We start from the raw sequence: 24,882 nt of genomic DNA on the forward strand, positions 1-24,882 counted from the left end.
TAAACGGAGGATTCAGAGGAGACCTGCCATCACACATATCGCATACAGACACAGAGGAAGAATATTATCATGCTCAAACCTTTATTTAGAAATAGCAGAGTCAGCAAAAGCAGTGATAGAAATTGTCCCATGGCTAGAGTTATTCATAGAAGATTATTAAAAATGGATCACACATCCCCATGACAGTATCAGTACCTTTATTTTTAACAATGCAATGTCATCAGAATAACGGAAATGTTATGGACAGTCCTTTCTTGCTGAGCAAAGTATTTTATACCTGAGTTTAAAGTGCAGTGTTTTCTGCTCTGGGTAGCTCTTTTCCCAATGACCTTGTTGGCTCTGTTCCTGCCTATTTCCCTCAGTCTCTCGGCGTTTGGCTCAGCTGTGAGGTGCTGTGGCCGGCAGGGGATGATCAGGAGGGCTGAGGGCAGAGCGGGGGTCACTCGGGGTCAGTGGGTCCAGGTGTTCTGTCATAAGGTCGCCTCTCCCTCCGAGTCGTGCTCCAGGGCCGAGGTGTCCGGCTCACCTGGGGGGAGAGCGGAGGCTCAGCAGGCCTGACAGTGCGGAGAGCAGGACAGACTGGCTCGGTGCTTCTGGGAGTGAAAACAGCCTTCTCCTGCCCTCTAAAACAGCACCTGTCTCTTCACTGTACTGTGCAGTGAACGCACTCTCAGTACTGGCTGTGCTGTAGTCTGTAGTGAGCGCACTCTCAGTACTGGCTGTGCTGTAGTCTGTAGTGAGCGCACTCTCAGTACTGGCTGTGCTGTAGTCTGTAGTGAGCGCACTGTCAGTACTGGCTGTGCTGTAGTCTGTAGTGAGCGCACTGTCAGTACTGGCTGTGCTGTAGTCTGTAGTGAGCGCACTCTCAGTACTGGCTGTGCTGTAGTCTGTAGTGAGCGCACTCTCAGTACTGGCTGTGCTGTAGTCTGTAGTGAGCGCACTCTCAGTACTGGCTGTGCTGTAGTCTGTACTGAGCGCACTCTCAGTACTGGCTGTGCTGTAGTCTGTAGTGAGCGCACTTTCAGTACTGGCTGTGCTGTAGTCTGTAGTGAGCGCACTCTCAGTACTCGCTGTGCTGTAGTCAGTAGTGAGCGCACTCTCAGTACTGGCTGTGCTGTAGTCTGTAGTGAGCGCACTGTCAGTACTGGCTGTGCTGTAGTCTGTAGTGAGCGCACTGTCAGTACTGGCTGTGCTGTAGTCTGTAGTGAGCGCACTCTCAGTACTGGCTGTGCTGTAGTCTGTAGTGAGCGCACTCTCAGTACTGGCTGTGCTGTAGTCTGTAGTGAGCGCACTCTCAGTACTCGCTGTGCTGTAGTCAGTAGTGAGCGCACTCTCAGTACTGGCTGTGCTGTAGTCTGTAGTGAGCGCACTGTCAGTACTGGCTGTGCTGTAGTCTGTAGTGAACGCACTCTCAGTACTGGCTGTGCTGTTCTGTGTAGTGAGCGCACTCTCAGTACTGGCTGGGCTGTAGTCTGTAGTGAGCGCACTCTCAGTACTGGCTGAGCTGTAGTCTGTAGTGAGCGCACTCTCAGTACTGGCTGTGCTGTAGTCTGTAGTGAGCGCACTCTCAGTACTGGCTGTGCTGTAGTCTGTAGTGAGCGCACTCTCAGTACTGGCTGTGCTGTAGTCTGTAGTGAGCGCACTCTCAGTACTGGCTGTGCTGTAGTCTGTAGTGAGCGCACTCTCAGTACTGGCTGTGCTGTAGTCTGTAGTGAGCGCACTCTCAGTACTGGCTGTGCTGTAGTCTGTGGTGAGCGCACTCTCAGTACTGGCTGTGCTGTAGTCTGTGGTGAGCGCACTCTCAGTACTGGCTGTGCTGTAGTCTGTAGTGAGCGCACTCTCAGTACTCGCTGTGCTGTAGTCTGTAGTGAGCGCACTCTCAGTACTGGCTGTGCTGTAGTCTGTAGTGAGCGCACTCTCAGTACTGGCTGTGCTGTAGTCTGTAGTGAGCGCACTCTCAGTACTGGCTGTGCTGTAGTCTGTAGTGAGCGGACCGTCAGTACTGGCTGTGCTGTAGTCTGTAGTGAGCGCACTCTCAGTACTGGCTGTGCTGTAGTCTGTAGTGAGCGCACTCTCAGTACTGGCTGTGCTGTAGTCTGTAGTGAGCGCACTCTCAGTACTGGCTGTGCTGTAGTCTGTAGTGAGCGCACTCTCAGTACTCGCTGTGCTGTAGTCAGTAGTGAGCGCACTCTCAGTACTGGCTGTGCTGTAGTCTGTAGTGAGCGCACTGTCAGTACTGGCTGTGCTGTAGTCTGTAGTGAGCGCACTGTCAGTACTGGCTGTGCTGTAGTCTGTAGTGAGCGCACTCTCAGTACTGGCTGTGCTGTAGTCTGTAGTGAGCGGACCATCAGTACTGGCTGTGCTGTAGTCTGTAGTGAGCGCACTCTCAGTACTGGCTGTGCTGTAGTCTGTAGTGAGCGCACTCTCAGTACTGGCTGTGCTGTAGTCTGTAGTGAGCGCACTCTCAGTACTCGCTGTGCTGTAGTCAGTAGTGAGCGCACTGTCAGTACTGGCTGTGCTGTAGTCTGTAGTGAGCGCACTGTCAGTACTGGCTGTGCTGTAGTCTGTAGTGAGCGCACTGTCAGTACTGGCTGTGCTGTAGTCTGTAGTGAGCGCACTCTCAGTACTGGCTGTGCTGTACTGTGTAGTGAGCGCACTCTCAGTACTGGCTGTGCTGTAGTCTGTAGTGAGCGCACTGTCAGTACTGGCTGTGCTGTAGTCTGTAGTGAGCGGACCATCAGTACTGGCTGTGCTGTAGTCTGTAGTGAGCGCACTCTCAGTACTGGCTGTGCTGTAGTCTGTAGTGAGCGGACCATCAGTACTCGCTGTGCTGTAGTCTGTAGTGAGCGCACTCTCAGTACTGGCTGTGCTGTAGTCTGTAGTGAGCGCACTCTCAGTACTGGCTGTGCTGTAGTCTGTAGTGAGCGCACTCTCAGTACTCGCTGTGCTGTAGTCTGTAGTGAGCGCACTCTCAGTACTGGCTGTGCTGTAGTTTGTAGTGAGCGCACTCTCAGTACTGGCTGTGCTGTAGTCTGTAGTGAGCGCACTCTCAGTACTGGCTGTGCTGTAGTCTGTAGTGAGCGCACTCTCAGTACTCGCTGTGCTGTAGTCTGCAGTGAGCGCACTCTCAGTACTCGCTGTGCTGTAGTCTGTAATGAGCGCACTCTCAGTACTGGCTGTGCTGTAGTCTGTAGTGAGCGCACTGTCAGTACTGGCTGTGCTGTAGTCTGTAGTGAGCGCACTGTCAGTACTGGCTGTGCTGTAGTCTGTAGTGAGCGCACTCTCAGTACTGGCTGTGCTGTAGTCTGTAGTGAGCGGACCATCAGTACTGGCTGTGCTGTAGTCTGTAGTGAGCGCACTCTCAGTACTGGCTGTGCTGTAGTCTGTAGTGAGCGCACTCTCAGTACTGGCTGTGCTGTAGTCTGTAGTGAGCGCACTCTCAGTACTGGCTGTGCTGTAGTCTGTAGTGAGCGCACTCTCAGTACTGGCTGTGATGGACTCTATTGAGCACATTGAGTCACTGATGGTTCCACTTATGGTACTGTTTTAGTGTCTGTACTGTCCGGGTGAATGGCTGTACTCACTCTGCCCCGGGTCTACCTGGTGAAAGAGTGAATACCAGAACTCCAGCAGAACAGCTAGGGTCAGCAGAGAGATGAGAACAGACAGGATGTGACGCCACACCAGACTCTCACTGTCTGAGAACAGAGATGAAAGGCAGTGACAATTACAGATGAAAAAATCAATCCACACAACATCAGTTGTTAGTTTTGAGTAATGGGATTCTCTACAGAAGTGCATAGTACTTCATAGAAATAACCACCAAATTGCACAAGCAATTAGAGGCTGTATATCTGGCTCATTTCTTCTATGTGACAGAGTTGGAGTCTGAGACCTCTAATTGCATGGTCTTTGATAGTGTGTCTCTGATCACATGTTTCTGTTCACTGAGCAGTGGCGCAAAGGTCCGTACTGGCTGTAAAGTAACTGAAAGAGTTCAAAGTCTCTTTCCTGGAGCTCTGTTACATGAAGATGACAGGTAGCAGCGTCCCATCACCACTGAACTGAGTGACAGAAGAGTGGTTTGACGCAGATGATCACGCAGCAGAACGATTGCACTGCAATTGAAGGTTACGTTTGGTCAATTTGGCACAGCTGTGCTCTGCGAGCTGCAGGGTTTCGCAGAAACTGTACAAGATGTTGATTGGATCCTGGAACAATGGGATGGATGGCAGGTTAATGACCCTGCAGTCCCAGGCTCAACCTCTTTGGTCTTGAACAGAGAAAACTACGAGGGGACCTGATACAAGTATTCACAACCCTCAAAGACACTGACACTAGTTTCTTCAAAACCAACAGGGTACCATGAACCAGAGGACCCAAGAAGAAACTGCGTGGAAGTGCCTTTCAGCCTGAGAACAGGAGGCCCAAAGGTTTGTGGGGGTCTGGAACAAGCTGCCAGCCATGTGGTCATGTTGTCAAAGGAGCAGGTACTCAGTTCAGGCAGCTCCGAAACTTCAGTTGCGCTGAACGGGTGGACTGGCCTGTTTATGCTCAAGATTGACGGAGGTTCTGTCCTTGCCTGCAGTGAACTGGACCAGCTCACTCATTGGGGACTCCCTGTTGTCATGTATATAGCGGCAGGAGTATTTCACAGAGGCGTGACTTCTCTCCGCATCAAAGAGCACCCAGCTCCCATTTTGTGATGTCACCCCCTCTTTCCAGTCCACACTTGGCCAGGTCCCGTCACGATGCAGATGGAACATCGCCCCCTGCAGGATGAGGGGCACCCTGCATCTCACCCACACTGCCTGGCCGTCAGCACCGCTGCTGCCAACAGAGATACTGGGGGGCACTGAGGGGACAGGAAGTGAGCATGGAGAGACAGACACAGTCAGACTGCACTACAGCTGCACCCATCACTGAACTGTGTGACAGGACAGCACCCTTCCACCTCTATACTGCACTCGAACAGCACCCTATCATCACTAAGCACTGTGTTATAACAACACACATTCATCACTAAGCACTGTGTTATAACAACACACATTCATCACTAAGCACTGTGCTGTAACAACGTCCTATCATCACTAAGCACTGTGTTATAACAACACACATTCATCACTAAGCACTGTGTTATAACAACACACATTCATCACTAAGCACTGTGTTATAACAACACACATTCATCACTAAGCACTGTGCTGTAACAACGTCCTATCATCACTAAGCACTGTGTTATAACAACACACATTCATCACTAAGCACTGTGTTATAACAACACACATTCATCACTAAGCACTGTGTTATAACAACACACATTCATCACTAAGCACTGTGCTGTAACAACGTCCTATCATCACTAAGCACTGTGTTATAACAACACACATTCATCACTAAGCACTGTGTTATAACAACACACATTCATCACTAAGCACTGTGCTGTAACAACGTTCTATCATCACTAAACACTGTGTTATAACAGTGCACCGGTACAGAGTGACTGGGACACACAGATAAGAAATCCAGTGCACCGGTACAGAGTTATGGGGACACACAGATCAGAAATCCAGTGCACCAGTACAGAGTTATGGGGACACACAGATCAGAAATCCAGTGCACCGGTACAGAGTGACGGGGACACACAGATCAGAAATCCAGTGCACCAGTACAGAGTGACGGGGACACACAGATCAGAAATCCAGTGCACCGGTACAGAGTGACAGGGACACACAGATCAGAAATCCAGTGCACCAGTACAGAGTGACAGGGACACACAGATCAGAAATCCAGTGCTCTGGTACAGAGTGACGGGGACACACAGATCAGAAATCCAGTGCACCGGTACAGAGTGACTGGGACACACAGATCAGAAATCCAGTGCACAGAGCGACGGGGACACACAGATCAGAAATCCAGTGCTCTGGTACAGAGTAACGGGGACGCACAGATCAGAAATCCAGTGCACCAGTACAGAGTTATGGGGACACACAGATCAGAAATCCAGTGCACCGGTACAGAGTGACGGGGACACACAGATCAGAAATCCAGTGCACCAGTACAGAGTTATGGGGACACACAGATCAGAAATCCAGTGCTCTGGTACAGAGTAACGGGGACGCACAGATCAGAAATCCAGTGCACCGGTACAGAGTGACGGGGACACACAGATCAGAAATCCAGTGCACCAGTACAGAGTTATGGGGACACACAGATCAGAAATCCAGTGCATTGGTACAGAGCTATGGGGACTCACAGATCAGAAATCCAGTGCACCAGTACAGAGTGACAGGGACACACAGATCAGAAATCCAGTGCACCGGTACAGAGTGACGGGGACACACAGATCAGAAATCCAGTGCACCGGTACAGAGTGACAGGGACACACAGATCAGAATTCCAGTGCACCGGTACAGAGTGACGGGGACACACAGATCAGAAATCCAGTGCACCAGTGCAGAGTGACAGGGACACACAGATCAGAAATCCAGTGCACCGGTACAGAGTGACAGGGACACACAGATCAGAATTCCAGTGCACCGGTACAGAGTGACGGGGACACACAGATCAGAAATCCAGTGCACCGGTACAGAGTGACAGGGACACACAGATCAGAATTCCAGTGCACCGGTACAGAGTGACAGGGACACACAGATCAGAATTCCAGTGCACCGGTACAGAGTGACGGGGACACACAGGTCAGAAATCCAGTGCTCTGGTACAGAGTGACGGGGACACACAGATCAGAAATCCAGTGCACCGGTACAGAGTGACGGGGACACACAGATCAGAAATCCAGTGCACCGGTACAGAGTGACGGGGACTCACAGATTAGCTGCACAGTGGCAGTGAGGCTCTGCTGGGAACGGGTGATCTGTCCTCCCACTGTCAGGCTCAGGTCACAGCTCAGCTGCGGTGACAGAGACAAGCAGTCTCGCAGGTGTCTTTGGGTCAGCGTGAATCTGCAGGTCCCGTTCCTGTACTCTGTTGAGCCCAGCCGGGCCGCGGCGATGCAGTACAGGTTGCAGTGGCTCGCTGGCAGGGAGGGGGACTCCGAGCACGTCACCGTCAGTGTGCTGGCGTCCCGCAGCTCGGCCTGGCTCGCTGTGATCACAGGCCTGCCGGTGGGCTCTGCGGGGAGCAGGACAGGGGGCAGCACACGTTGGCACGCCTGTGGCCTGTGAGGAGGCGTCACGGAGCACGGCTGGCTGGGCTCTTACCGAACACCTCCACGCTGACGGGGTGGCTGTATTCCGGGTCGGGGCCCTGGAGCGGGCCGGCACAGCGCAGGGTGACCTCGGTCCTGATCCCCACGTCACGGCCACGGAGCAGCTGCCCGCCCGTCACGTAGCACGAGCAGCACCGCTCTGTCCGGACCTCCTCTCCGTCGCTGTAGAAACGGCAGCTGGCCCCCGCGCCATGTACCGGGGAGGTGCAGACGGCGAGAACCCCGCCATTCGGGCTGACCAGGCGAGAGCTCACCTGCAGCGAGGGCGGCTCGGAGACACCTGCAGAGAGGGAGGAGACACACCTGGTCAGAAGACTGGTCTGACTGGGTCAGAGGCCTGGTCAGAAGACTGGTCTGACTGGGTCAGAGCTCTGGTCAGAAGACTGGTCTGAGACTGGGTCAGAGCTCTGGTCAGAAGACTGGTCTGACTGGGTCAGAGCTCTGGTCCAGCTCAATATTTAAGCTTGCTGACGACACCACCATTGTAAGTCTGATCACAGACAAAGGTGAAACGAGTACAGGAAAGAGATGACTATGACAATCAAGGATCAAACCCTCCGTGGGAAAGCACTTTTCTCTGGCAGAAGATGTAGGAGTATAAAAGCCTGGGCCTCTAGGTTCAAAGAAAGCTTCTACCCCACAGCTGTAAGACTCCTAAACTCCACCTCTTAAATCCTCCCACCCCACTTAAACCCCACATAAACCCCTGTTTTCACACTGAACTCAAAACACTTGCATTTTACACACCACTGCTGAGTGCTGCCTAAAAGTATCAGTGCTACCATTTTCCTGTCTCCAACAATTCGCCATGTCATTTGTTCTGTTATTTTCTGTCAAAGTTATGTCTCCTTTTATGTCATCTGCTGTAAAGCTTGTCACCCGTCATGATGTCATTTGTGATGGAAATGTGCGAGCAAGCATGTCATTGTCCTTGGGCACTGTACCTACGACGATAAACATGAACTTGAGCTGGCAGAAGTGACACTTCCAAGAGTGCTCTTGCCGAAGTGAGAGTGAAGGATTTGTGGAGCAGTGCGAGATGCATGTTGATAAAGGATTTGGGTGTTTCTAATGTTCACCTTGAGACCAAGGAGCTTGTATGCTTTTTTAGAGGTGTCAAAGACACATTGAAGATCTGCCTCTGAGTGCTGCAGCTGTACATATTGCAGCTCCATGATGGAGGTTCTGGGAACTTTGCTTCTCGCCTTAAACCTGTTCAGGCTGAAGAGTGGCCTGTCCGTCCTGGAAAGGGTTTGTCTCCCTTGGGCCTGTGGGGTGGAGAGTGGCTGCAATGACAGCAAACAGCAAACCACAGTGCTTCCCTGTTCAAGCCCAGTGTCTCCTCTCTGTCCCACTGCCGCTAAACTCTGCTGCTGTCCTGCCCCGGTTTGACAGCAGGGAGCTGCGTCAGCCTGCACAGGCTGCAAAGGGACAGGTACAGGTTTATTCTGGCTGAAAACAGAAACACTATTGTAGCGCTCTCGGGCTCACATGGGTATGCGTCCTCGCCGCTGCCGCCTCAGCACGGCCCCCCACCGTCGGGAACTCGAACCCGGGCCTCCGGCATCACTCAACAGAGACCCGGCCCATTGAGCTAAAGGCAAATCTCCCCTCAAACCAACAGCTGGGGTCCCTTCTATTCACAGGGAAGGGCGGTGACATCACCGTGCTGGTCAGCCGGCTCACACAACCTGCAGTGGCGGCCGTATGCGTTAAGTGTGTTCCGGCTGTAGAGCCTTCTTCAGGTGTGTCAGGTTTTGACAGTACCTGCCAGACGGCATGAATGTCCACAGAGTCAAAAGCTGTGCTCAAACCAGTGGTCACCATGTAGAGAGGTTGATGTAATTCCCTTCCTTGCTGAAGCCGCCGTGCTGTAAGATCAGCTCAGCTGTACCTCTGGATGGGCACCGGCCACACTGTATATATGTACTGGAATATTTCCTCTGACAGGCAGCAGCTGGTTTGCTAGCATGCAGGAGAGTGTTTTGCTGGTTGTGGACAGGAGGGAGATAGCTCTGTAATTCCCACAGTCTGCTTTATCCCCATTTTTAAAAACGGTGAATTTAAAAGCATCCTGAGATCAACAGGGATTTCCCCCTGGCTCATGGATGTGCCCCTGAAGAACTATCCCTCCTTCCCTTGGAATAGAGCTGGAATGCCATCAGCAGAGTCAGATTAGTGTTTCGTCTGAAAGACAGGCTGATCCTCGAGTGATTCTGTGAAAACTTGCTGACATGACAGGCAGAAATCAGTCATTCGAACGTTCACATTTACTGCTCACTGTCAACTCACATTTTGCTAGAAAAGCTGCTAAGTTTTCAGAATTAACCATTCCTCAGAATTTTTTTACCACAGTGTTGATTTCAGCTGTGAAGCTTTTAGCTGTGTTTCCTCAAACAAGTGGTTGTGTTTCTCTGAACCGGACCTGCAGACTGACCCGGCTGTGTCTGGGGGCGGTCCAGTCTGTGAATGCAGTGTCCAGAACCGGACCTGCAGACTGTCCCGGCTGTGTCTGGGGGCGGTCCAGTCTGTGAATGCAGTGTCCAGAACCGGACCTGCAGACTGACCCGGCTGTGTCTGGGGGCGGTCCAGTCTGTGAATGCAGTGTCCAGAACCGGACCTGCAGACTGTCCCGGCTGTGTCTGGGGGCGGTCCAGTCTGTGAATGCAGTGTCCAGAACCGGACCTGCAGACTGTCCCGGCTGTGTCTGGGGGCGGTCCAGTCTGTGAATGCAGTGTCCAGAACCGGACCTGCAGACTGACCCGGCTGTGTCTGGGGGTGGTCCAGTCTGTGAATGCAGTGTCCAGAACCGGACCTGCAGACTGACCCGGCTGTGTCTGGGGGTGGTCCAGTCTGTGAATGCAGTGTCATGCTCAGTCTTGTATCCTCCTGCATGCCCCCTATTTTGGCCAGAGTGCTGATTTCAAGAGCAAGCCCTGCTTCAGCCTGACACCACACCATGAATGTTGATGCTGTCTGTGTGCAGAATCATGGTCAAGTTGAGAGTCAGACTTGGATGGTTTGGAGCTCTGCAATCTGGCTCTCGAGGACCACATGGCTCTCTCCCTTCCTAACCCACCCCCCAGACTAACTAGGCATGGTGGACTAATCCTTTATTGAACTAACTGTTCAATAACAACTCAATTTCCTTCAATAACCTTCAATTGCAGCTCGCTGGAGAACGCATTTCTGAATCAGTGCCAGAGAGGAGCAGGAAGCTGTGATCCAGGGTGGTGTCAGATAAGAAGATTTATTATCTCTCTTACAGCCTCGAAATGCCTGCCTTGCTCACATCCTTGCAGAGCAGCAGAGCAGCCGGTTTACACACAGGGGCTTCGCTGTCGATCTGGCTTTCCTGTCTGAACGTGAGCACACACACACGCACGCAGACGGATCGGGGTAGTCGCACACACACGCAGACGGATCGGGGTACTCACACACACACGCACGCACACGGATCGGGGTACTCACACACACGCGCAGGCGAATCGGGGTACACACATCCACGGATCGGGGTACTCTCTTACACACACACACGGACACACGCATGCAGACGGATCGGGGTACTCACACACACACGCAGACGGATCGGGGTACACACATACGCGCAGGCGGATCGGGGTACACACACACACGGATCGTGGTACTCTCTTATACACACACGGACACACGCATGCAGACGGATCGGGGTACTCACACACAAACACGCGGACGCAGACGGATCGGGGTACACACACACGCACGGAGACGGATCGGGGTACACAAACACGCACGCGGTCGCAGACGGATCGGGGTACACACACACGCAGACGCAGACGGATCGGGGTACTCACACAGCGGAAGAGCCAGGAGACTCCACAGCAGCATGGCCGTGCGCAGCTCGGCAGGACACAGTGTGAGGGGGAGACACCAGGCAAACCGACAGACTCTCAGAAAGGGGAAGTGGGGATTTAGCAACGTTTCAAAACTCTGTCGACTTCTAGAACAGTGTGGGCGCAGGTGAGAGGTCTCCCGTGTCAGCAAGTTCATGCTGCTTCCTATGCAACTGAATCCCACAGTGTTTTTGTAAACGCAGCAGTGTCTGTAGTTCGTCCTTCTGGACAAGGACAGCACAGTGGTGGGGTCTCAGCATTGCTGGGGCCCTGGGTTCAATTCCAGACCGAGGGGGCTGTCTGTGTGGAGTTTGCATGTTCTCCCCAAATTCACGTAGGTTTCCTCTGGTTGCGCTGGTTAACTTCCACAGTCCAAAGACATTCTGGTAGCTTAGCTGGGCTCTGGGAGAACTGGCCGATGTGAGAGTGTGTGTGCTTGTGTCTGTGTGTCCTGCCTGGTGCCCATCGCTTGAAGGGTTATGTTCCAGCCCCTCTGTGACAATGAATTGGATAAGGCTGTTAGAAAAGGGATCAATGGATGGATGTTCTTGACAAAAACAATAGTTATGCAAAAAGATTCAGAACAAAAAGTCTACTGTATGCTGCCTCCCTGTCTACTTGCTGGCTTGCTAAGAGCCGAGAGGAACACGGCGCTTGCTCAGCCTCATGACAGGGCCGAGAGCTCTGGACTCTGGTGACGGGGTGTCTCAGCAGCAGTCTGTGATGTGTGAGAGGCTCCCAGATGTGGAACCTGCTTCCCTAAGACCCCAAGAATCCGAAGGGATATAAGGCTCTAGGAGCAGGTCTGACTGGGGCTAGGCAGCCAGCTAGGAATGGTCAGCTGCTCGGTGCTGCAGATTGGCTGGTGAAGAGGCACTGACCTTCAGGGCCACGCCCATCTCACAAAAAGCAAAAATTCTGAGAAATACTGTACATCCTGGGATACACCTGGACACATCATCAGTGATGTTTCGGGAGTTTCGGCATCACACTCCCTCGCCCAGGAGACCCAGCCAGGACTGAACGAGTCCCGGCTCACTCCTCCCTCTGGTCTTCCCAGGAGCCGCTAGATCTGCCATGCCCACCCGCTCCGATACAGTGTGGTCTTCACTTCGGGTTCAGGGCCCTTACGCTGCCTCCCCAGGTCGACCTTCAGCTACCAATCTCTCGCTGTTGCCAGGACACGCCCCGGTGAACTCGCCACCCTTAATCAACTCCTTCACATTCCAGTGAAGTTTCCAATTAACTAATCAGACACACCTTCTCCCACCTGCCTACTTAAACCAACCTGACACAACACACTACTCCTTGCTCAGTAGTGGGTTTTACCCAGCTAGAGCTGCATTGTTTCCTGGCTTCTGGATCTTGACTTGGTTATTGTGGATTTACTGGTTTTTGACCCTGGCCTGGCCTCCTGACCCATGTGTTTGGATAAACTCCTGCTGGTACTTTTGAGTTCTGAGGATTCTGCTTAGGGTCATTCTGCTGGATCGTGATGGACACCTGCTGATAATTTGGCCTGTTGGATGCTGAGCAGCTCTGACTAATGCAATGGCCTGATTTGTTTGGTGCTGATGTTTACTGCTGTTAACACTGTCTAATAAGGTCTTCAGCACCTTGTCCAAACTCTATATTCGAGCCTAGAGCAAAGTCTGAGCAGCCCTTAAATATTCCTGACTCGCTTGGAGCGAAGGGATGGTATTGCTTCCAGGTGATCCAGGTCTCCTGTCACTTGGAGTCCATGGCATACAGTACATCTTCATTGTAAATGTGCTACAGCAAGCTGACTCACACCACAGCTCAAAGGGTGTCAACATAAAGAAAATGCTAGGAGACAGTAGTAGTACAATCACAGATTATTTATTGGCTTCTGACCAATCAATTTCTCATCATTCTAAATTTACACAGTATCGATATATACCCTACAGTAGTATTGGTAGTAGTATCCAGCATTTTATTAATGTATTTGCAGTCCATGAGTTTGGGGGTTCATTGTTGGGAGGGGGTATACAAGGATGAGACACAGGTAGTGGTGCCCCAAGAGATATAGGCACAGTTGGACTAAGTCACTGCTGGCCAACCCCTGATTTGTGCACAGTGGTACAACCCTCTCCCCCCTGCTGAGGGCTCATTGGTGTAGTCTTCTTGAGGGTGTGTGGCTCACCATGTGGAGCAGTCTTGGCAGGAAGTCCCCGCCCACAGCTGGACTGCTGCTTTCTGATTGGCTGCTGTCATCTCTTCCTCGGCAAGACGAGTCAACCCTACAGCCCTCTGGAGGGAGAAGAAATGAGATGGTCATTGGAGGAAAGATGGGAAGAGAAAAAAGGAGATAGGAGATCTACAGGCTACTGATCACCTCCTCCACACTCCTGCTCACACTGACACCTGGAGATCTACAGTACTGATCACCTCCTCCAAACTCCTGCTCACACTGAGACCTGCAGATCTACAGTACTGATCACCTCCTCCACACTCCTGCTCACACTGACACCTGCAGATCTACAGGAGTCAGACAGTTGCCTCTCCTGAAGTTAAATGTGAGTAGATTCATCTCAATTACCCAGATCACTCTGATTTATCCCTCTGCAGCGCAAGAGTCACACTCTCCTTAATGGAGAACACTTGACACTTTCTGTGAGCACAGGCCTGCAGTGTCCCTGCATGATCATGTTTAATCTCTTCAGCCTATCCAGCTGGATAGGGCTGGGGATCTTTCCATCAGTGATCCCAAGACCCTTCTTGTCTCTTATTAGCAGAGCTGCCTCAGGTTTTATCGCAGGATCCCTGAAATCCCGACATGTCTGGCATCCTCTTTGATCCGTTTCCAGTTTTTACCATTAATCGAAAATAGAAGGAAAAACACAGGACTACTTTCATAGCTTTTTGTTCTTATACAACTTGATCAACATTTTCTAAGTTCAACTCCAGCAAGACGTTATACTGCGGTGTCTGACCTTCATCACAGCAGACCCCTGGAGCAGCACAGCGCCCCCCCTCAGCACCACAGGCTCTGCCCCCGGCCTCGCAGGGAGATGGCAGGTAATTCTCCTCCAGGCAGCGCGCTGTCTCAGGGGTGCCCACATAGCAGCCCAGCTCCTCCCCACAGCAGATACTGGGGCCAAAACAGCGCCCCCTGTCCTCAGGGCCACACGCCATACACTGAGGAGAGAGAGAGACGGGGTCTGAAGAGAGACAGACAGAGGGGCTACAGACACACTGAGGAGAGAGAGAGACAGGGTCTGAAGAGAGACAGACAGAGGGCTACAGACACACTGAGGAGAGAGAGAGAGACAGGGTCTGAAGAGAGAGACAGAGGGGCTACAGACACACTGAGGAGAGAGAGAGACAGGGTCTGAAGAGAGAGACAGAGGGGCTACAGACACACTGAGGAGAGAGAGAGAGACAGGGTCTGAAGAGAGACAGACAAAGGGGCTACAGACACACTGAGGAGAGAGAGAGACAGGGTCTGAAGAGAGACAGACAGAGGGGCTACAGACACACTGAGGAGAGAGAGAGAGAGACAGGGTCTGAAGAGAGAGACAGAGGGGCTACAGACACACTGAGGAGAGAGAGAGAGACAGGGTCTGAAGAGAGAGACAGAGGGGCTACAGACACACTGAGGAGAGAGAGAGAGACAGGGTCTGAAGAGAGACAGAGAGAGGAGCTACAGACACACACTGAGGAGAGAGACATGGTCTGAAGAGAGACAGACAGAGGAGCTACAGACACACACTGAGGAGAGAGAGACAGGGAGTTTTGACCTGGCAGTAAAGGCACTGAGGGAGAAGGCACTCAGGGCATTCTATGCAATAAGAAGGAGGCTCTTCAACATCAACCCACCAACAAGAATCTGGCTCCAAATATTTGAAAGTTTAATCCAACCCATTGCTCTATACGGCAGTGAAGTGTGGGGTCCCCTCACAGACCAGGATTACACTCAATGGGACAAACACCACACAGAAACTCTGCACATGGAGATCTGTAGAAACATCCTCCGTGTGCAGAGAAAAACACCTAACAACGGGTGCAGGGCCGAATTAGGCCAGTACCCACTATTGATAAACATACAGAAAAGAATATTAAAGTATTGGCTACACCTAAAAAACAGTGACCAAAATTCCTACCACCACAAAGCCCTGCTGAGCCAAGAGCTGAGCCCAAAACAGAGCCCCCTGAGCCAGGACAGCGCTGCTAGAGCACCACAACTCAGACTCAACCACATCACAGCACAGATCAAACAGCAATATCTCACACACTGGGACACACACACACAAACACAACTGGGTTTTTTCAGTGTCTGTTTAGTGTTTCCAGTGTGTCTCCAGCGTGTCTTCAGTTTCTCTCCAGAGTCTTCAGTGTGTCTCTAGGTATTTCACCAGTGTCTTTCAAGTGTCTCCAGTGTGTCTCCAGGCTAGGCTGTCCTCAGGGGTGCCAGCCAGCCATATCCAGTCAACAGCAGCCCGCTACCTGCTGTCCCCCTAGGCTTTGGTAGTCTGGGCTGAGGGCTCAGCGGTACCCAGGGGCCCAGGCTGCCTGACTGAGCCATACTGAGCCATACTGAGCATTACTGAGCCAGACTGAGCCTGATTGAGCCTGATTGAGCCTGTCCGAGCCTTACTGAGCCATACTGAGCCTGACTGAGCCTGTCTGAGCCTGTCTGAACCATACTGAGCCATACTGAGCCTTACATAACTGTTTGGGAAGATTTTCTGCTCTAGATCAAGATTTGCTCCCAACTTTGTTGAAAGCAAATATGCCTACAAGAGGCAGTGTGAATCTGTAAAAGATCATCATCATCAGCAGTTGAAAACCAGTGTCAGTTTTGCACTGGAGCAGAAGGCTTTAGAGGATGCCTTGAGTCTAGCTGCATTCTGATCTGTGTGCTCCGCTCTTCGGCTCTGCGCTGTGTCTCCCACGGGCAGCTGCTCGTCACACGGGCGGATCAGGGTGCTCTGTGTGACCATCCTCCGAGAGACACAGTGGAGCTCTGGCTGACACACAGGCAGGCCCACGAACAACATAACGACACACAAACAGATCCGCAGGTGTAGAGAGGCGAGTACAGCACAGGGCCCAGGACAGGGAGCGTCTGACATGGGACACTGGAGCACGCAGTCGGACACACAGCCCAGCCCCAAGATTCACACTCGCCCACAGAGACACACACAGACCCACCTCACAGCACAGTCAGTCTATTATCTGATGAAGTACGCAAATCAATGACAGCAATCAGGAACAGAGGCTCAGACAGGCAGGCAGGGGCGCCGACGGACTCTCACCTTGTGGCCGGGCCTGTCCAGCAGTGCTCTCTTGCCCCCGATGGGGCAGTTGGAGATGTAGCAGGCTGTGCAGATGGACAGCAGACAGAGCAGACAGACAGACAGCGCAGGGCCAGACATAGCTGCTGTTTCGGGGGTGCTCAGAGGGGCTTGAGGGTCCTTCTCGCTGGACGGGCTGTCAGTGGTGTGCAGGCAGGAGCTCCTCGCCGTTTCAGCTTCGCTTGGCTCTCAGCGCCTTTTATACTGTACGGGCCCTCCGATGGCTGACACACCATTAACAGCCCTGAGTTAATGACATCGGTGGGAAAATAGTAATGTCTTATTAAGGTGGACCTCTGACCTGGGACATTCAGCGGCTCTCCGGCCGGGCCTGGTGGACGCGTGTCTGACAGCGAGAGCAGTCATTAGTGTGTCCAGGGCCGTGCCAGTGCATAATCTCTCCCAGCGGCCCCAGGTCAGAGGCTGATGGAGGCCTCTCTCATTAACATGCAGGCACAATTAGAACAGCCATCAAGACCCGCACATAATTAACACCCCCATGAGTTACTGGACAGGGGCGGAGCAGAGGGAATGCTGGAAAGCTTTTGGACCTGCAGCAGAATATTCTTTGAATTTGCATATTTATGGTTTTCTAATTCTTGATAATGAGAGGAAACTTGGATCAATTTCATTCACTTGTGCGGATTTTTCTTGCAGATGGACATCGTCACCCATACAAACACCAGAACACATTTTCTGCATATCAAGATTTCCTTACTTAACACAGATCCAGACCTCCTTACTGACCACAGGTCCAGACTTCATATTCACATCGACAACCTACACACATTCAGAAACAAACATTTCCACAAAAAAACAATGCAAAATATTTGCCTGCTTTATTGAGTTCTTAAAAAACATTTGATTCAATTTTGCTCAAAGGACTGTTTTACAAACAGTGGTGTAGGGGGTGAAGTCTATGACGCAATGAAGTGAATGTACTCTTAGAAGAGGCATGCATTAAAAATTGGAAACAAAGGGACAGAATTATGCATTCCATTATAGTGAGCCCAGCCCTCTTCAATGTCTGTATTAATGTATTAGATGTGGGGACAGTCTGCAGCACAAAAATCACAGAGGAGGAAACTCAATAGAGCTGCAGTCCAGTGTGTGATCTCCTGTCCCAGCCTGAGGAACAGACAGTGAGCCTGTCTCTCAATAATAATAATACAGTGTGTGATCTCCTGTCCCAGCCTGAGGAACAGACAGTGAGCCTATCTCTTAATAATAATACAGTGTGTGATCTCCTGTCCCAGCCTGAGGAACAGTGAGCCTGTCTCTCAATAACAATAATACAGTGTGTGATTTCCTGTCACAGCCTGAGGAACAGACAGTGAGCCTGTCTCTCAATAATAATAATACAGTGTGTGATCTCCTGTCCCAGCCTGAGGAACAGACAGTGAGCCTGTCTCTCAATAATAATAATACAGTGTGTGATCTCCTGTCCCAGCCTGAGGAACAGACAGTGAACCTGTCTCTCAATAATAATAATAATACAGTGTGTGATCTCCTGTCCCAGCTTGAGGAACAGACAGTGAGCCTGTCTCTCAATAATAATAATAATAATAATAATAATAATAATAATAATAATAATAATAATAATAATAATAATACAGTGTTTGATCTCCTGTCCCAGCCTGAGGAACAGACAGTGAGCCTGTCTCTCTATAATAATAATACAGTGTGTGATCTCCTGTCCCAGCCTGAGGAACAGACAGTGAGCCTGTCTCTCTATAATAATAATACAGTGTGTGATCTCCTACCCCAGCCTGAGGAACAGTGAGCCTGTCTCTCAATAATAATAATACAGTGTGTGATCTCCTGTCCCAGCCTGAGGAACAGACAGTGAGCCTGTCTCTCAATAATAATAATACAGTGTGTGATCTCCTGTCCCAGCCTGAGGAACAGACAGTGAGCCTGTCTCTCAATAATAATAATACAGTGTGTGATCTCCTGTCCCAGCCTGAGGAACAGACAGTGAGCCTGTCTCTCTATAATAATAATACAGTGTGTGATCTCCTGCCCCAGCCTGAGGAACAGACAGTGAGCCTGTCTCTCTATAATAATAATACAGTGTGTGACAGTGTCTGTATGCGTGACAGGGCCTTCTCCTGTTAGGCCCATAAGCTCTGGTACTCTCTACCCAAGGATATCAGAGAGTCACTTTCTCCAAACTCCTTCAAATCCAGACTCAAAACCTTCTTCTTTAGAAAAGCCTGTACTTAACTGTTCCATTCTTCACCCCTCTGCTTTTCTTAGTACCACCATCCACGGTCTCCTCTGTATATTGTAATTGTGTTTTATCTTGTGTATTCTTCTTATTTATTGTTGTTGTCATTCTGTAAAGCGCTTTGAGAAGCCACCTTTAAAGGTGCTATATAAAATAAGTTTATTTTTATTATTATGATCTCCTGTCCCAGCCTGAGGAACAGACAGTGAACCTGTTTATTATTATTATTTATAATAATAATAATAATAATAATAATAATTGTCCCGTTTCTTAAATTGTCACTAATGGACTGGGCTCTGTCTCCAGCTGTGAGATGACTGAGCACTGGGGAAGAAAAACAGATCTTTGACACGCTAAACAGTGTCTGTGTCATATTGCTCCAAGGAAGGAAAGAACGAGAGAGGCTGGGAGAGGTAGAGAGAAAGGGGAAGAGGAACAGAGGGTGACAGAGGGAAGAGAAGAGGAGTGTGTCTTCATAAACACACGCACAGCTCATCCATTCCTGCTGGTCATTAGCAGTGTCTCTGCAATTGCAGCCGCAATTACCTCTTTCTTAATTAGTTACTAATTCACTAGGAGGAGGGTCAATTGGTTTCCATGCAGAGATCAAAGGAGGTTTATGTCTGACGAGAAAGTGTAATTGGAGATTAATTGTAAAAGCAGAAGTGGGGAACTTGCATCCTGATAGGCTGATTCTGGCTCATACAGGATACCGAGCTGCAACACTGACAAGAAAGTGGCCTTCAGGGCACAGTGCTCCCTGCCTCAGAGGTCAGATACACCACCGGCCGCAGGTCTCTTCCTCGGGGCAGACAGGGCTCTTGTCCCTCTCCTGTCACTCTGTGGGGGGCGCCAGTGTCCCCTCCCAGCCCCTGTCAGTAAGAGCAGAGGTGTCGAACCCCGACCCCAGGGCTGTACGTAAGACTAGAGGTGTCGACCCTGGGGACCTGATCCAAGCGATTCAAATCCAGGAAAGGCAAGACAACGTGAGCCCAGTGGAGCAGAGGAAGGGGAGAGGCTGTGAGGACAGACATGGCTGGGTCATACTGTTGGGTTAACCAGCTGGATGGCCTCCTGTCTTCAGGGCTGTTCTTCTTTCGAAGGTGCGTGAGTGGTATCACTCCGTGTGACACACTGACCCCCTCAGTGGTGACTAGAGTGTCCCACAGAGCAGGACAGCACACAGTCATGAATGGGCACTGCAGAGGAATTTCCACACAATTTCGTGTAAAATGCTCGATGTTTAGACCTTCTGCTGAGAGGCTGTTGTGTGTGATTGCCTTTGAATTACCACCCTGTACCTCTGTCTCGGTGCTCCTGCCCGAAACCAGCCCCTCCCGCCCCCCAGCGACGATGCAGCTAATTGAGCCTGATGAGTGTGAGCAGCCCCTCGCCGTGGGTGTGATTACTCGCTCAGCGCCAGCCCGCCCGCTCTGACCCCAGCGCCCGGCCCTGAGCCGCCTCCTGATCGGCTCATTAGCCTGGCCAGGCCGGGGGTATAAGTAGGAGGCTGTGCCCAGCGGGGGCACACACACATCCAGAGAGCCAGCCCAGCGTGTGCCACTCCGGTCCCAGCTCAGCGTGTGCCACTCCGGTCCCAGCTCAGCGCGTGCCAGTCCAGTCCCAGTCCAGTGTGTCCCAGTCCAGTGTGTCCCAGTCCAGCGTGTCCCAGTCCAGCAGTCTCGCCGTCATGCCTGCTGGTACGGCCATCTGCCTGCTGGGGCTGCTCTCCCTGTCCTCCGCCTGCTTCATCTCCAACTGCCCTCTAGGTGGCAAAAGGGCTGTGCCTGACCTTGGCCATGGGCACAGACAGGTAGGACGCCTGGGCCTCTCTCAGGGCTCCATTTCTCTCTCTCATTTGCATCAGTGTGTCCCTCTTCCACTCCCTTTCCTGAGCTTTGGTCTTCTCCTCGCTCTCCCTGTGTGTCTGTACCCCCTCTGTCTGTCTCTCTTCAGACCCTGTCTCTCTCTCTCCTCAGTGTGTCTGTAGTTCTTCTGTCTGTCTCTCTTCAGACCCTGTCTCTCTCTCTCTCCTCAGTGTGTCTGTAGTTCTTCTGTCTGTCTCTCTTCAGACCCTGCCTCTCTCTCTCTCCTCAGTGTCTGTAGCCCCTCTGTCTGTCTCTCTTCAGACCCTGTCTCTCTCTCTCTCCTCAGTGTCTGTAGCCCCTCTGTCTGTCTCTCTTCAGACCCTGTCTCTCTCTCTCCTCAGTGTGTCTGTAGTTCTTCTGTCTGTCTCTCTTCAGACCCTGCCTCTCTCTCTCTCCTCAGTGTCTGTAGCCCCTCTGTCTGTCTCTCTTCAGACCCTGTCTCTCTCTCTCTCCTCAGTGTGTCTGTAGCCCCTCTGTCTCTCTCTTCAGACCCTGTCTCTCTCTCTCTCTCCTCAGTGTGTCTGTAGCCCCTCTGTCTGTCTCTCTTCAGACCCTGTCTCTCTCTCTCTCCTCAGTGTCTGTAGCCCCTTTGTCTGTCTCTCTTCAGACCCTGTCTCTCTCTCTCTCCTCAGTGTGTCTGTAGCCCCTCTGTCTGTCTTTATTCAGACCCTGTCTCTCTCTCTCCTCAGTGTGTCTGTAGCCCCTTTGTCTGTCTCTCTTCAGACCCTGTCTCTCTCTCTCTTCTCAGTGTGTCTGTAGCCCCTCTGTCTCTCTTCAGACCCTGTCTCTCTCTCTCTCTCTCCTCAGTGTGTCTGTAGCCCCTCTGTCTGTCTCTCTTCAGACCCTGTCTCTCTCTCTCTCCTCAGTGTGTCTGTAGTCCCTGTCTGTCTCTCTTCAGACCCTGTCTCTCTCTCCTCAGTGTGTCTGTAGCCCCTCTGTCTGTCTCTCTTCAGACCATGTCTCTCTCTCTCTCCACAGTGTCTGTAGCCCCTCTGTCTCTCTTCAGACCCTGTCTCTCTCTCTCTCCTCAGTGTGTCTGTAGCCCCTCTGTCTGTCTCTCTTCAGACCCTGTCTCTCTCTCTCCTCAGTGTGTCTGTAGCCCCTTTGTCTCTCTTCAGACCCTGTCTCTCTCTCTCTCTCCTCAGTGTGTCTGTAGCCCCTCTGTCTCTCTCTTCAGACCCTGTCTCTCTCTCTCCTCAGTGTGTCTGTAGCCCTCTGTCTGTCTCTCTTCAGACCCTGTCTCTCTCTCTCTCCTCAGTGTGTCTGTAGCCCCTCTGTCTGTCTCTCTTCAGACCCTGTCTCTCTCTCTCCTCAGTGTATGGCGTGTGGCCCCGAGGACAGGGGGCGCTGTTTTGGCCCCAGTATCTGCTGTGGGGAGGAGCTGGGCTGCTATGTGGGCACCCCTGAGACAGCGCGCTGCCTGGAGGAGAATTACCTGCCATCTCCCTGCGAGGCCGGGGGCAGAGCCTGTGGTGCTGAGGGGGGGCGCTGTGCTGCTCCAGGGGTCTGCTGTGATGAAGGTCAGACACTGTGTGACATCACACTCAGAAGATAACACGCAGAAGGGCTTAGAATGGATTAGAATTGAATATAATATTATAAACACTGACTATAACATAGAAAGGCTTATATGTAATTATAATTGGATAGTGTATATTATAACACAAGGAATATAACATGCAGGAGGACTTATAATCATCTTCATCATCCTTCATTTCCTAACTGCTTACTCCCTGGACAGAGTGCGCAGGGCAGACTGAACCTCCCTTTCCCCAGCACCAGTCTGCAGTCCCGCTGGGGGATTCCCAGCCACTCCCAGGCCAGCTGACAGATATACCTCCTCCAGAGTGTCCTGGGTCCTGCCCCTGTCTCTAGTACACCCTCAGCAGGAGGCACCCAGGGGGCTTCACCTCAACTGGCTCCTCTTGACCCAGAGGAGCAGCGACTCTACTCCAAGGTCCTGCCAGACTGCCAAGCTCATCATCCTCTCATGGAGAGTGAGCCCAGCAGCCCTGCGGAGAAACCTCATTTCCACTGCCAGTACCCGCAATCTCAGTCTCTCAGTCACCGCCCAGAGCTCATTGTCACAGGTGTCGACAGGCGAGGATGGAGGCACAGATCCACCAGAAAATGGGGTGGAGCAGTGACTCTGTAGCCTGTGGCTGGAAGGTTGCTGGTTCAAATCCCGCGGCTGGCAGAGAAATCCTACTCTTTTGGGCCCCTGAGCAAGGCCCTTAACCCCAGCCTCATGATCGTCTGCTCTGTGTGCGTTTCCTTGTCCTGCTCTCCTTCATGACCATCCTCATGATCATCTGCTCTGTGTGCGTTTCCTTGTCCTGCTCTCCTTCATGACCACCCTCATGATCATCTGCTCTGTGTGCGTTTCACTGTCCTGCTCTCCTTCATGACCACCCTCATGATCATCTGCTCTGTGTGTGTTTCGCTGTCCTGCTCTCCTTCATGACCATCCTCATGATCATCTGCTCTGTGTGCGTTTCCTTGTCCTGCTCTCCTTCATGACCACCCTCATGATCATCTGCTCTGTGTGCGTTTCACTGTCCTGCTCTCCTTCATGACCACCCTCATGATCATCTGCTCTGTGTGTGTTTCGCTGTCCTGCTCTCCTTCATGACCATCCTCATGATCGTCTGCTCTGTGTGCGTTTCCTTGTCCTGCTCTCCTTCATGACCACCCTCATGATCATCTGCTCTGTGTGCGTTTCCTTGTCCTGCTCTCCTTCATGACCACCCTCATGATCATCTGCTCTGTGTGCGTTTCACTGTCCTGCTCTCCTTCATGACCACCCTCATGATCATCTGCTCTGTGTGCGTTTCACTGTCCTGCTCTCCTTCATGACCAGCCTCATAATCGTCTGTCTTTGACTGTTTTTAGAGAGTTGTACCACTGATGACTCCTGTCTGGAGGGTGAAGGGGTACCCAGGGGTTCAGGACAAGGACAGTCAACGTGGAGATACCCACTCCTTGAGTGAAAGCACCCCAACCTGCAGAGAGCAACCCATGGAGACTCCACGCTGAGAACCCTTCACTCTCTAATTGAGGGCACGCCAATGCTGGCGCTGTTGACCCCAATGTCAGATGGTTTTCATTCCAGGTGGACTCTTGGTTGCCTAATTGTTGAAATAATAATGTGATTGATTATTCCTTTTTATTTTCTTCTCCTAAAAGTTGTAGTTTTCTGGTTATTCATGAATGATTACAGGTAAAATAAATCTTGTACAGCTGCTTGCCCAGAGCTGATAGAAATTTACAAATGCCTTATAAGTAACTTAATAAAGTCTGGGGCTCAATTACATAATCAAGAACTCTGAGGAGACAAAATGCAGAAGAGACAGAGGATCATGAGGACCTGAACTGTGAAGACCTGCTGTCACCATCTTCAAATTCCATCTTCAACTATGCTGATGACACTACCACCATTGGCCGAATCAGTGCTGATGATGAGACAGCCTCCAGGGATGAGGTCAGGAACCTGGTGGAGTGGTGCACTGACAATAATCTCTGCCTCGACATCAGCAAGACCAAAGAGCTGGTCATCGATTTTAGAAAGCAGGGTGGGGACCCTACCCCTGTTCACATCAAGGGGGTGGCTGTAGAGAAGGTCAGCAGCTCCAGGTTCCTGGGTACCTTCATCACTAGTGATTGAACGTGGTCCCAGCATGTAACTGGAGCTCAAACGAAGGCACAACTGCGCCTTTACTTCCTCAGCCAGCTGAATCAGTGTGGTCTGTCTCCAGCGGTCCTGACCACATGGTACAGGTGCGCTGTGGAGACTGGCTCACGTGTGGGAGGACGGTGTGGCTTGGCAGCAGCTCGCTGTCTGACCGGAAGGGTTACAGGGGGCGATCAGGTCAGCCCACTCCATCACTGGGGTACAGCTCCCCTCTATTTCAGACATTTTCACTACTCGCAGCCTCAGGAAGGCTGGAAGTATCGTGAAGGACACCAGTCATCCTGGTTCCTCACTGTTCTCCTCCCTTCCTCTGGTCAGCGTTGTAGGAGCAGAAAGGCACCAACTTCCAGATCCACAGAGAGCTTCTTCCCACAAGCTGTCAGATTACTGAACTCTACCCCCACCACCGGCTCACACTGATGGGTTCGTTTTTTTTCACTATGATGTTATTTAACTTGTTGTTGTTGCTGCTGTTCTGTGTTTCCTTGATGTCTTTGTATAGGGGCATATATGCAAATAAGCATTTAGTTGCACTTGTGCCCATGACAATAAACTACAACAGAGTTACCCCTTTGCCAGTCGGACTAGTGTCATTGCACTCATTGGCCAGCAGGGGGAATCCTGGAACAGCCTTGAATTCAATTCAAGACAATTTATTGACGTGACCAATGAATT

The 24,882-nt window shown here is 51.5% G+C and overlaps 3 protein-coding genes across 4 annotated transcripts; 1 reads left to right on the forward strand and 2 right to left on the reverse strand.

The window, feature by feature from the left end:
• Nucleotides 1-59: 59 nt before the first annotated feature.
• Nucleotides 60-11,245, reverse strand: LOC138237753 (uncharacterized). Of its 2 annotated transcripts, XM_069187581.1 has the most exons (6): nucleotides 11,062-11,241; nucleotides 7,221-7,508; nucleotides 6,829-7,131; nucleotides 4,583-4,855; nucleotides 3,585-3,698; nucleotides 60-526 (listed from the first exon to the last, which is right to left on the reverse strand). In XM_069187581.1, the coding sequence occupies exons 1-6, from the start codon at nucleotides 11,093-11,095 to the stop codon at nucleotides 471-473; spliced, it is 1,068 nt and encodes a 355-aa protein (XP_069043682.1). In that variant the 5' UTR covers nucleotides 11,096-11,241; the 3' UTR covers nucleotides 60-470. The 2 variants fall into 2 exon arrangements, with proteins under 2 accessions (XP_069043682.1, XP_069043683.1); XM_069187582.1 differs by lacking the exons at nucleotides 3,585-3,698; nucleotides 4,583-4,855 and having other exon boundaries at nucleotides 11,062-11,245.
• Nucleotides 11,246-12,941: 1,696 nt separating this feature from the next.
• On the reverse strand, nucleotides 12,942-16,650 carry LOC102695182 (isotocin-neurophysin IT 1-like). The gene is made up of 3 exons (XM_015360419.2): nucleotides 16,380-16,650; nucleotides 14,055-14,259; nucleotides 12,942-13,371 (listed from the first exon to the last, which is right to left on the reverse strand). The coding sequence occupies exons 1-3, from the start codon at nucleotides 16,497-16,499 to the stop codon at nucleotides 13,229-13,231; spliced, it is 468 nt and encodes a 155-aa protein (XP_015215905.2). The 5' UTR covers nucleotides 16,500-16,650; the 3' UTR covers nucleotides 12,942-13,228.
• Nucleotides 16,651-20,172: 3,522 nt separating this feature from the next.
• LOC102682486 (oxytocin-neurophysin 1) lies at nucleotides 20,173-24,788 on the forward strand. Its single transcript, XM_069187585.1, has 3 exons — nucleotides 20,173-20,461; nucleotides 21,832-22,036; nucleotides 23,409-24,788. The coding sequence occupies exons 1-3, from the start codon at nucleotides 20,339-20,341 to the stop codon at nucleotides 23,504-23,506; spliced, it is 426 nt and encodes a 141-aa protein (XP_069043686.1). The 5' UTR covers nucleotides 20,173-20,338; the 3' UTR covers nucleotides 23,507-24,788.
• The last annotated feature ends 94 nt before the right edge of the window (nucleotides 24,789-24,882 follow it).

The sequence above is a fragment of the Lepisosteus oculatus genome, chromosome 3, assembly GCF_040954835.1.
Source record: "Lepisosteus oculatus isolate fLepOcu1 chromosome 3, fLepOcu1.hap2, whole genome shotgun sequence".
NCBI lineage: Eukaryota > Metazoa > Chordata > Actinopteri > Semionotiformes > Lepisosteidae > Lepisosteus > Lepisosteus oculatus.

Bases quoted from the DNA above. Each gene is read 5' to 3' on its own strand.
- LOC138237753 (XM_069187581.1), bottom strand. From the start codon at position 11,095: ATGCTGCTGTGGAGTCTCCTGGCTCTTCCGCTGT. The intron at 7,132-7,220 runs GTAAGAGCCCAG...TGCTCCCCGCAG, and splicing joins CGTCAGCGTGGAGGTGTTCG to AGCCCACCGGCAGGCCTGTG. The intron at 4,856-6,828 runs GTGAGTCCCCGT...CTGTCCCCTCAG, and splicing joins TGCCACTGTGCAGCTAATCT to TGCCCCCCAGTATCTCTGTT.
- LOC102695182 (XM_015360419.2), bottom strand. From the start codon at position 16,499: ATGTCTGGCCCTGCGCTGTCTGTCTGTCTGCTCTGTCTGCTGTCCATC. The intron at 14,260-16,379 runs GTGAGAGTCCGT...CTCTCTCCTCAG, and splicing joins TGGACAGGCCCGGCCACAAG to TGTATGGCGTGTGGCCCTGA. The intron at 13,372-14,054 runs GTCAGACACCGC...TTCTCCCTCCAG, and splicing joins AGGGGTCTGCTGTGATGAAG to AGGGCTGTAGGGTTGACTCG.
- LOC102682486 (XM_069187585.1), top strand. From the start codon at position 20,339: ATGCCTGCTGGTACGGCCATCTGCCTGCTGGGGCTGCTCTCCCTGTCC. The intron at 20,462-21,831 runs GTAGGACGCCTG...CTCTCTCCTCAG, and splicing joins TTGGCCATGGGCACAGACAG to TGTATGGCGTGTGGCCCCGA. The intron at 22,037-23,408 runs GTCAGACACTGT...GACTGTTTTTAG, and splicing joins AGGGGTCTGCTGTGATGAAG to AGAGTTGTACCACTGATGAC.